At 56.2% G+C, this 10,783-nt stretch overlaps 1 protein-coding gene across 2 annotated transcripts; it reads left to right on the top strand.

Moving 5' to 3' along the window:
• The first annotated feature begins 715 nt into the window (after window positions 1–715).
• SCN4B (sodium voltage-gated channel beta subunit 4) lies at window positions 716–10,312 on the top strand. 2 transcript variants are annotated; one of them, XM_084611676.1, is made up of 5 exons: window positions 716–1,026; window positions 6,082–6,245; window positions 7,856–8,081; window positions 8,956–9,085; window positions 9,966–10,312. In XM_084611676.1, exons 1-5 carry the CDS (start codon window positions 966–968, stop codon window positions 10,057–10,059), a joined length of 675 nt encoding a protein of 224 aa, XP_084467802.1. In that variant the 5' UTR covers window positions 716–965; the 3' UTR covers window positions 10,060–10,312. The 2 variants fall into 2 exon arrangements, with proteins under 2 accessions (XP_084467802.1, XP_084467803.1); XM_084611677.1 differs by lacking the exon at window positions 716–1,026 and adding an exon at window positions 3,822–3,881.
• Window positions 10,313–10,783: the final 471 nt, after the last annotated feature.

The raw sequence follows: 10,783 nt of genomic DNA, 5'->3' as shown, positions 1-10,783 counted from the left end.
TAGCTCCTACCAGTGGTGTGAGAATGACCCGGTGTTAACTGCTTTACTATTTTAAGATGAAAGAGGCTCTAGAAACACAAATTATTTCATTGCAGAGAAAAAAAGAGCAGTGAGTGTCCCAGGGGGTCGCTACCCCAAAAGCCTCAAAGCTGCAGCCAAAGTAACTGTGTAACTCAGTGACCAGTGGTTGTGTGGCTCAGCTGTGTGTCATATACTCTATGCTGCTGCTAGGTAAGGGAGAGTCTCTTTGAGCTGAAGGGGCAGGATTTTGAAGCCAGGGGAGGGGAGGGGAGGCGAGGCAGCAGGCCCGTTTCTGGCACCCCAGGAGGGATAAACCAGGAGCAGCAGGAGAAGGGGGCTAGGTGGGTGCCCTGGCTCTGCCGGGTGGGGCCACGGACAGACGCTGGGGGGTGCGGGCCGGTGAAGCCCGCTAGGCTCCTGAGCCCGAGCCCGCCCCTGGGAGGGCCGCAGGAGGCGGGAGCGGGTCAGGGGCTCCTGCCTGCAGCCGGGGAGCCACGTGTCCCCCTGGCCCAGCGCGCACCGCAGAGCTGCAGCGCCGCAAACCCAGCCCCGCCTCGCAGCAGCGCGGTCCCTGCCCCGCCCCGCCCGCAGCCGGGCCGGTTTGTGCTGCGGGATGCCCGGCAGGCGGCTCCCCGGCTAGTCTGGCCGAGCCCCCCGGCCCTGGCCGACGCCTCTCCGGCTGCAGCGCCCCCCCGCTCCCCGCAGCATCCTCAGCTGGCCCCTGGCAGCGCGCCCTGCCTCGCCCTCCGCCTGTCCTGCCCGGCTGCGGGCGCCGCGTCCCTCCGACTTGGCTGCGCGGAGCCCCGACTGGATGCTGCGGCTGCTGCGGGGACCAGCCGGACTTTGGCTCGAGCCTTGTCCCCCTGCCCCTTGCGCCAGCTTGCCCCGACCCTGCCCCGCCTTCGGCGGCTGCGGGGGCTCCCCGAGGTGCCCTGGCACAGAGGATGGCGGCGGACGGGAGCAGCGCCCGGCTCTGCCGGAGCTGGCTGGCGGCGGCTCTGCTGGGTAAGGGGGTGCGAGGGGAGGGGGCTGCCGCGCCCCGCAGAGCGGCCGGGGCCGGGGCGCCCTGGTGCGGCGAGGGGACCCGGGCGCGGAGCCGGTGCGCTCTGCCTCGGGCCGCTGGGAGCGCGTCCGCTTTGCTGCCCCGCGGAGCGGCGAGACACCTCGGGCCGGAGGGCTCCGCTTTTCGGGGCTCAGCCCCCACGGCACAGAGCGCGTCTTCTGCGCGGACCCGCTTCGGGACTGACATGGGGACCAAGGGCTCTTCTGCGCTGCTTCAGTGCCCTGGGGCCAGGCAGGGCTTAGCTCTTGGGGCCTCTCCAAACCGGTAACTACGGGGTGACGGGACGTTTATTATCCGTTTATTAAGTGCCAGCCATGTCCTCTCGCCAGTCCCCGGAGTTTCTTCATTGCTCTCAGCTGGAGCCTCAGACAGCACAAGGCCAAAATCTGCTCTCCTGGGCCAAAGGAGGCTGCTGGAGTCCAGTGAAGGCAGCAGGGTGACTCTGGACTTGCACCATGTCAGTGAGGGTGCCCTGGGCTGAGGGGTGGGGAAGGAACTTGCTGTTGGTAACTGCTCCAAGGGAGTTGTGTCTGGAGGCTGGAGCGCAGGCTGGCTGTCAGGGCTTGGAGCCGGGCACCAAGCTGGAGCAGTGGTTCACAGCATCGCCAATGCCAAGGGCTCAAAAATCAGGAGTCAGGCCCCCCAAATCAGGAGACGTTTACAAAATACTAAAGGTTGGGCTCTTTCTTTGCTGGCTGGTTTCTCAGCCTTTAGGGAGCTCTCAGGCCACGTGTTCAGGCTTTTCTCTGCAATCAGGAGGGCTGGAACTTACTTTTGTTCTAAAGGAAACCTGAGAGTCTCATGTAATCACATGACTCCAGGAGCTGGTGCTTTAGGAAGAACGTCAACTGTAACAAGGCTCCCAAATAAATAGCGAGAGTTGGCAAAAGAGAGTTAATTAATTCTGGACAGTTTGCACTATCCCACCCACTGTTGTCATGACATGGTCCTGTATGACAGTGCGTATCTTTCTACACACTAGACCCCTCTGAGTCTCTGTTTGTATGTTACTGTAACTTAGGAGCTTTAACCATTTCTAAAAGTCCCATAAACACTGAAGTTATTGTTTCTTCCTCCTTGAAAAATATTTACATTTTAAAAGCAAACTCTACATTTCCATGAGGAAAGATCAACCCACAGCAAACAGCTTGTTTTGATTTCCACTGCTCTGTAGCAAGTCCTAGATATTTGGCACTTGCACTTTCATCCATAATCTCCAAGTGCTTCACTCAGGGCTGGGGAGGATGATCTCCATTTTGCAGCTGTACAATCTGAGGCATTGAGGATAAGTGACTTGCCAAGGTCGCTCCAGGAATAGAGCCCTGGCTCCCAGGCCTTTGCCCTCCCTGCATCAATTACTAATATACGCGCAATGGTCTCTCCTGGGTGTCTTCTCTCACAGGCTCCAGCATTCTCACTTTGCAGACCTGCTAGTGGGGAGTACAACTAGCTGACTGCTAAAATTAAAGGGGGAAAATATGTGTCAGGGACCAGAGGAAACAACTGTAGGTGTTTAATGCAGCTGAGAATATTAATAGTTACGGATTTAAAAATATTTGTCATACCTTCCTTCCCAGCAGAGGAAAGAAACGCATTTCCGGGGCCCTGCTTGGAGCATAACACCCAAATATGAGCTGGCGGGAGGTTTTATAAAGTGTCCTGGCTACACCCAGGGGCTAGGAGCCGAAACATGCTGTGACAGCTGTTTTCTCCGCCCCAGCAGGCCCCACCCATGGCTGGATGAGAGCTTCCTGTACCTGCCGAGTGTGCTGTTATCTGCTGGGCAGTTGCCCTAGTCTGTAGGGGGTTGTTCTTTGAACAGAGAATCTGAAAAACAAGAATTTAATTGAATTTTCAGGTTTCAGAGTGACAGCCGTGTTAGTCTGTATTCGCAAAAAGAAAAGGAGGACTTGTGGCACCTTAGAGACGAACCCATTTATTTGAGCACAGTACTTAAAACCCACTGCTTGTTGGAAAACTCCAGTGAGGGGCTTCCGGTAGGGCCAGGAGCTGTTGGTTCTCAAGATAATTTTAAATGAGCTGGAGAAATTAGAGAGAGAGGGACTGGGATTTCAAAGGATCTTGATTCCAGTGAGATTTAGGTGCCTAATTCCCTTAGGTGTCTTTGAAACTCCCAGCTCAGATAACCCAAGGGCAGCCTCGTTTTAAGAAGGAAAAACTGGCCATGTGTTGTCATAGTTAGAACAGAGGCTCAGACATTTTAAGCTGGAGTCATCTTGAGTTCTAAGACCAGGTGCTGGTTCTTCTGATCTCAGGAAGGAAATCGGACCCATTTGTACCTCAGGCAACTCAGCCAGGCTTAAACAAAAAAGGTGTGTGGGGGGGAGGAATCTCATTGCAAATTGTCTGCAGCTGAGTAATTTAATTCTGCTCTTCAGTGACTGAAGCTTTGAGGCTCGTTGCACGGTCTGGTGAGCCAGAGCCACCAGCAAGCAGGACTCTGGGGCAGAGAAGGAGTGGTCCCTCGATATTACAACAAGGGAAGTGCTAACAGCTCTGCCCTCCTTCAGGGACCCTCACAGACTGTCCAACTCCTATACCTCAAAGGGGTGGTTGTGGCCGTACGCCCCAGCACGCCGAGGTGCCTAGGAAAGGGCTGAAGTGTAAAGGTTCTTTTAAGATGGCAAAGCTGGATTCCGCTCCAAGCGGACTGTGAGCTCTTCCCTCGTGGGTGCTGTGTGGGAGGGGTTGGGGAGGAGGAGCCCATCTAGCCCGGGGAAGTGGTTTTGTCCCCAGTGAGCTGTCTGCAGGGGCCAGGTTGATCGTTGTTAGTGATGTAAGTGCTCTTCTTCTGCAGCCCTTTTGTAAAACAACAGAGGCCTCCAGTGGCTATTTAGGTGAATCCCAGCCGCCCATGCACTAGGCCTCCAGGGCAGGTTTCTGCCTCACAGTGGGACGCTGGCTGCTTCAATCGATTACAGGTGCTGTCCTGACGTGCCCCATGGCTGGTGGGGTGGTTTCAGGTGCAGTGTGCTCTGGCAAGCCCAGTGCAATGAGGATGGGGTTACGTGAGGGTTGTTTTCAGTGATTAGAGCGGGCCAGGGAATGAGGAGTCAGGGCTCCTGCCTGGGTTCTATTCCCAGTTCTACCTCTGACTCTGTGGAACCCCCATGGGAACTCAGCCAAGCTGCAGGGTGCTGGGACGTTTAATGTTAGCAAAGGGCTTTGAGAGTTTTGTATGATGGTGCTGTAGCTGGGCATTGTTATTCCATGGGAACGTGTCAGCTCTTTCCTCCCCAGGCCAGTCCAATGGTATGGACCGGTGGCTCCCTGTGGAGAAGAAATGGTACAAGGCTGCTAAACCCTCGCCACTCCTGCCTTAGTGTTTCCTGCTGCCCTGCTCAGGGTGTGGGGGTTGGTCTCACTCATGCCCGGGTGGGCAGAGGATTTAAAATGCTGTCAGCGGCCAGACCGAGCGGAGAATTCAGCTTTGTTAATGTTTTAAGCCTGCTCCGCGGGGGTGGGAATAAGCACTGTCCCCCCAGGGCAGAGCAGTGGGGATTGGGCCCTGCTGCACGTCTGTACAACACTGCTGATGTCTCAAGCAGCCACCCTAGATCTTGGCACCATGGGGCAACTCAAATTTCTTGATCTCAGAGCAGCAAAGAGAAGTCTGCTAAAGCTGCTGCATTAGCAACGGAGGTGGGGCGGAAAGGACACACGTCTACACAGGCCTCCTCTGTTTTGGTGCCTTTGACTGCTTGCTGCCAGGGGACTTAGCAAAGAGCAGGGTGGTGTCACTCAGCATGTGTCACAATGTAGGATTTTTTACCTTGGTTTTAAAATGTGTTTTGTGTTTGCTCCAGTTTGCTTTGCTTGGAGGGCTCGGGCTCAGGGACGTTTTTGGAAGAAACCAGTGACAGCTATAGCAAACATTCACGAATTTCTGTCTGGACAGAGTTCTTACAGACCTTGCGAAGCAGCCCTGTCCTACCCTTTCCCTCAGGAAGGGGGGGCCCAGCTGCCCTGGGTGAGAATGTGGGGCTGAGGGCGGTGGCTCCTCTGGAGGGAGTGTCTCTGGTCAGGTGCCCCACCCAACCCCTGTGCCTACTTGGGGGGCGCAGGCAGCACTGGACAATTCTGCACTGAGGGTGAGGAGTTGACTGAGGACCCCAGGGGAGCCTGTCCCTCCTGGAGCCTGATGGGCCAGCAATCCTGTTCCCCAGCAGCGATGGGTGGCCGGGGGGGGGTTGGTGAGAAGGGGCAGATTTAACCAGGCAGACCCTCTTCCACAGGGAAATCCTGCCCCGGAGAGTCGAACTCCTCGCAAATATTCCCTGGTGCTGCCACTCTCCTTAGGCTCCTCTGGGCCTGGTGGGCTCAGACCCATCCAGGGAGCGCCTAACCCCTGGGCTGCTCCCCAGTGTTAAATGTGAAAGCAGCTTCACCCTGGTGTCATTTATCAAAGGTCCCGTAATTCCTCTGTCGGGCTAGAGGGTGGGGTTGGCCTCACGACTAACGTCTCCTTCCTCACCCTCCAGAACAGCTTCCCCTTGCTGCCCTGCCCTGGTCTGGGCCATGGCCCAGATGCCAGGACCCATCCAGCCTGGATTATGGGGGTGGTGCTTGGCTTGTAGACTCCTGAGCAGGACCGAGAGCTCCAGAGTGTGGTTGCCAGGGGCCTGGGAATGAAAGACCAGTGCTGGGAGATGCTCCCTTCCCTGCTGAATGGTGATGCTGCTGCTGGCCAGGCTACTTGCAGTTGCCTTTTCCCAGTGCATGTTCCTGAGGCTCTGTCCTGCTCTGTGTCCTCTAGGAAGGAAGAGGGGGACTGGCTAGGTTAGTCTGAAGCATGCATGTGGTGCCTCCAGGGAGCCCAGTTAATGGACCAGCAATCTTATCTTGTTACCAGGTGGCTGCATGGTTGTGTAGCCTCTGGGCATGCCCCAGGAGATGCTGTCTCTGAAGGGGAATCGGGTATCGGGCACTGCCCCTGTGGAAACTGATGTGTCTTTGTTCTCTCTTTCCCCTGGCAGGTTTACATCTCTTCTCCATGGCTGTCACCTTGGAGGTCTCAGTGGGGAAAAACAACCTTGTGATGGCTCTGAACGGCTCAGAAGTGCAGCTGCCCTGCATCTTCACCACCTGCATAGGATTCAAGGACCTTGACTTCACTTGGTACTACAACAGCATTGACCTGGTGCGTTGTGCGTTCTGCTCCTCGCTGGGTTTGATTGCCAGTTCTCCTGGGTCCCCCCAGCACAGACTGGCTGCTAGTGCTTTAAACAGTGATTTGGATCCCATTTCTCCTGATTTAGGACACCCTGCCAGCCATGAGGGATCTGGTTTTGCAATTGCCCCCTCAGAGCCCACTGCACCTTATTGTCTGGCATCATAACTGCCCATTGGAGACACCGCTGGGTGGAGCAGTGTGGAACGGAGAAAATTACTTCCACTCGGTTTGGCCGCAGCAACGTCACCATTTCGTTTCCTGTAGTCATGTCTGTGAGCTTCGGCAGCAGCAAGTGGCAAATCCCTGGGTTAAATACATCCCTTTTGCTCAGAAATGTCCCATTTCACTGAGGAGTAGGTCAGCACTTTGAGCAAAACACAGTGAATTTTCCAGCTAAACAGGCCCCTTCTCGTGCTCACCATGAGATGCCAAAGGGCCGTTGGTTCTGAGCAGCATCACCTTTCGCCCCTCTGCTTGCTAGTGTGAGGCAATGACTTTCTCCTGTCAGCCCAGCTGCCCTGCAGCCCTCCCAGCCTTGGCCAGCTGGAAGAGGACCTTGGAGCTTGCCTCTCTGGCCGGGTATGCACAGCACTCGCTGCTGGAATGCACAGCTCCTTTGCATTGGCCTTGACATGGTCGTGTCCGCTCCTGAGACAGGCACGCTTGCCGCTGACTGCAGCTCATGGATTCCTAGGGCAGAAGGTGAATTCCAGCCAATGCAGCCACATGGCAAGTGAGACAGGCCGGCTGCTTTCATGGTGGCCTGTTGACTGGACTGCCCCATTCTTTGCCCCAAGCATTCAGCTGCTTCTCCCTTTCATGTGGGAGGCAGGAGGTGGTGGGTATATGTGTGCGTGTGCAGAAATGAGGGAGGGGAAGAGTTCTGGGGCCCAACAGGCACGAAACAAAGTTGTCATTTCATACGAACGTGGCTTAATAAGGAGATGAGCCCCCTCCCCCCCCAGCATTTGGCCAGATGTAGGCGAGGAGCTGTGGAGTTGGCCTCGTGCTGAAAAGTCAGGAAGGGGCAGCATGCATGGAGTATGGTTCTGCTCTGCCTCCATTAAAAGACCCCCCTCCACTCTGCTCAGCCCCTTGAGTTTCCCTGTTGATGACTGTTGCATTTCACTGGTGCATACCTAGTATGCAGGAGACATCTCGGGGGTGGGGAAGGGATGTGCTGAGAGGAATAACTGGCTTTGGGATCCCTGGGCAAAAGCCAAGCATTTAGATTCTACCCCTAGTCTGGAGGAGACAAAATCCTCAGAAAGCAAGGGAGGGATGGAAAGAGAATTTCTTGTCCACTTGTAAGCCACATCTACACTACAGCTGTTGCTGAGCCATGGCACTGTTACAGCATGCTTGTCCCTGACCTGGATGCAACATGGTTGCAAACCGTCATGTAGACGGGCCCCAACCCTCAGCCTTGGTAGGTCTGTGTCTGTACCACCCCTGTGTGGTGTCCAACTCAGCCGGAAGAGCTCTCCAGGCCTTCCCTAGTCTGGGGCTTCCTGAGTTTGCGGCCTGGCTGTGCTGTTTGCTCGCTCAGCGTCCTGCTGCATTCCCTCCCCCTGCAGATCTATCACGGGAATATAAAGAACAAAGCATCAGAGCCAACGGTGCTATTCGCAGACCCTCGGGTTCGGTTAATTGGCACAACCACTGGGAAGGAAAACAACATCTCCATCTCCATGGGGTCCGTGGACTTCGATGATGCTGGGAAGTACACCTGTCATGTCAGGAACCCAAAGGAAATGAATGCTGAACACAATGCCACCATCATCCTCAAGGTGGTCCAGGAGAGTAAGTGTCTGCCAGGAGGAGCCCTCCCCACCCCACTCACTCTGCTGGTGCTGATAGACAAAGGTTCCCCTGAGTGACGAGCAGGATCGGGCAAAGCTAAACCAAGATATGCTGCTAGTGGTCGTAGCAGGGGACTGGACTCAGGACTGCTGGGTTCTGTTGGGCTTCCATCAGTGTAAAGGAAAGTAGAATCTGCTCCCAGGAGTTCTAGTCTGGCTCTGGTGACCAGTGTATATTCTAGGTAGTCTTCAGCGAATGGCTGTCCACCCCAGAAAAGAGCCCCAGGAGAGGCCTCTGTTTAGGAGAGGATCATGGCTGGATTGGCCGAGGGGCATTGGCAGAATTGGGGGCCTTTCACTTCACACCCCTCCTCCTGCCAAGAAGTAAGGCCGACCTCTCAGAGTGGGCTCTGGCTTTTAGCTCCCTTGATCTATTTTGGGTGCCCAACTTGAGACCCCTCACGCTGAGCACCCACAGCCTGAGGCACCTACAGTCTCTCCAGGAGACGATGGCTAAGATAAAGATATGGGCCATCCTCTGTGGGCCCTGCTATAGGCCAGTAGCCAGCAGCACATGGAGGGCATTCATGGGGTAAACTCCCTCCGTGGCTTACGGTCAAGTTGAACCATGAGCCGTGCAGTTGTCGGAGAAGGCTTGGGGGGGCAGCAGAGACGAGAGGGTGACGCCCATGGCTATTCGACTTTAAAGACCTGAACTGTTCTGTGGAGCAGAGGCAGCTGCGTGGCCCCTGCAGCTCCGGTGATGGCCGAGGAATGGGTGCCTGTCTCCTGCTGCTCAGGGCCAGAGGCTCTGTGCTGGTGGGACTCTTCTGGCTGGCACCCACTAACATCTCCTCTGGCGCTCTCTCCTGCAGTGGTACCGGTGGACAACACGCTGACGCGCATTATCCTGGGAGCCGTGGGCGGGCTCGTCGGCCTCCTCATCCTCATCCTTGTCATCAAGAAAATTGTCCTGCTTATCCTCAAAAAGTCTCAGGAGAAGAAGTGAGTACGGATGGGCGTCCCTTCTCCCAGCCCCCGCTGCGTCCGGCTGGGGTTGTGCTGGGCGCAGCGTCATGCGTACCACATGCATGGATGTTTGTGCTCTTTCTGACCCTCCTTCACAGCCTAGACACCGGATTGCATCACCGGGGTGTTTGCAAGGAGAGGGCAGGAGGGCAGCATGGCCCAGTGAACTGGGCCCAGGACTGGAAACTGGGCTCTTCTGAGTTCTGTTCCCAGCTCTGCCTCTAGCTGGCTTTTCACTTCCCCATTTCCCCATCTGTAAAACTGGGACAGGGACACTGAGCTAACAGGTCATGGGGCCGGCACGAGGATTTGTCTAACTGGTGCAGGCGTGCACGAAAGCCTGCTGCTGCCCTGTGGCAGGACAGTTCCCTGTGACCTGCCCTGCCCAGTCCTATTGTCAGTGCCTGAAGCATGGCTTCCCTTGGAGACTGTGGAACAAGCTGTTAGCTCTGTGTTGGGGTTGTAGTCCTGAGTCCTGTGCCCAGCATGGGGAAGGCCCAGCTCTTTGAAAGTGTGAGCCAGGAACTCCTAGAGTCTGCTGCCCGCTCCCTCTGTGCCCTGCAATGTGTCACTTGACCTGCCTGCCCCGTGGGAATGATTGTGCCTCTTGGGGAGCAGGAAGGATCCAGGCACTCGTGCCAGTCTAGTGTTTGGAGCCATGCCTGCACGTCTCTCCCGCCATGGCTGTGTGGGGAGTGAGCTTCCCCGCAGCTCGGAGTGCATACATCCCTTGGGCCTGGCCTCTGTGACAGGTGGGGAGCGGCAGTGATGCAGGCAGAAGGGGCCAGGTGCACATTCAGGCTGAGGGGGGCTTCAGGCGCCACCCACGTGCTGTAGATGCTGTTCTCTCTCCTAGGAAGGAGTGTCTCGTGAGCTCCTCAGGGATTGACAACACTGAGAACGGCCTGGCGGGCTCCAAGGCGGAACAGAAAGCTCCACCAAAGGCATGAAGCAAACTCAGTGTGACCCACCAGGCAGTAAAACGCTAATGGCCGGGGGAGGGGAAATCTATTTTATTTTGAAACTAACAATGCTTGAGACATCTCTGTATTATGCACATGCCTGCAATTTGCACCACGCTTCAGCCCAGACTTGGGACGCTGTGTGGCCTGGGAGCGACTTGTGCCCAGGCTGTGATCTCAGGAGGGGAAAGGGAGCAGGCCAGCTCCATTCTCTCTGGGAGGAGGTGGGAACTCCCTGAGCTGGAGCATGGGCTGGGGTGGGTGGGTGTTTTCATGTGGTGTGTGTGTGAGAGCAGCTGGGTCATCACACAGACTGGGTGTGAGGGCGCTGAGCAGAAATGGTGTCTTGCGAAGCTGAGAGCCGGGGGGGGGGGGGGGGGCATTGCCTGCCTGGCTCCCAAGGATGCTACACTGGGAGGAGGCCATGCACCAGGCAGAGGGCAGCTAGTTCCTGGAGCAGAGGCCTCTGGAGCACAAGGCTGCATGGAACGCTAGCAGTAGAGAAAGATGCTCCTGTCCCTGCCTGAGCGTGGGGCTGGCTCAAGGAGAAAGAGGGCTCTGCTGCCAAGCACACTTCTGAACCAAATGACTAGTGCCGCCTTTACCAAGCCTGGCTTTAATCTCTTTTCCTAACTGGTTAAGAAACGAGATTTGTCTGAACCGGTTAGGAAAAGAAATTAAGGGGCCCCTGCTGCTGCTCCTGGGACGAGCT

This window comes from Lepidochelys olivacea, assembly GCF_965140295.1.
Source record: "Lepidochelys olivacea isolate rLepOli2 genome assembly, chromosome: 22".
Taxonomy (NCBI): domain Eukaryota; kingdom Metazoa; phylum Chordata; order Testudines; family Cheloniidae; genus Lepidochelys; species Lepidochelys olivacea.
The sequence above is the reverse complement of the archived record's forward strand: the minus strand, read 5'-3'. Positions and strand labels throughout refer to the sequence as shown.

Bases quoted from the DNA above. Each gene is read 5' to 3' on its own strand.
- SCN4B (XM_084611676.1), top strand. From the start codon at position 966: ATGGCGGCGGACGGGAGCAGCGCCCGGCTCTGCCGGAGCTGGCTGGCG. The intron at 6,246-7,855 runs GTGCGTTGTGCG...CTCCCCCTGCAG, and splicing joins ACTACAACAGCATTGACCTG to ATCTATCACGGGAATATAAA. The intron at 8,082-8,955 runs GTAAGTGTCTGC...TCTCTCCTGCAG, and splicing joins CCTCAAGGTGGTCCAGGAGA to TGGTACCGGTGGACAACACG.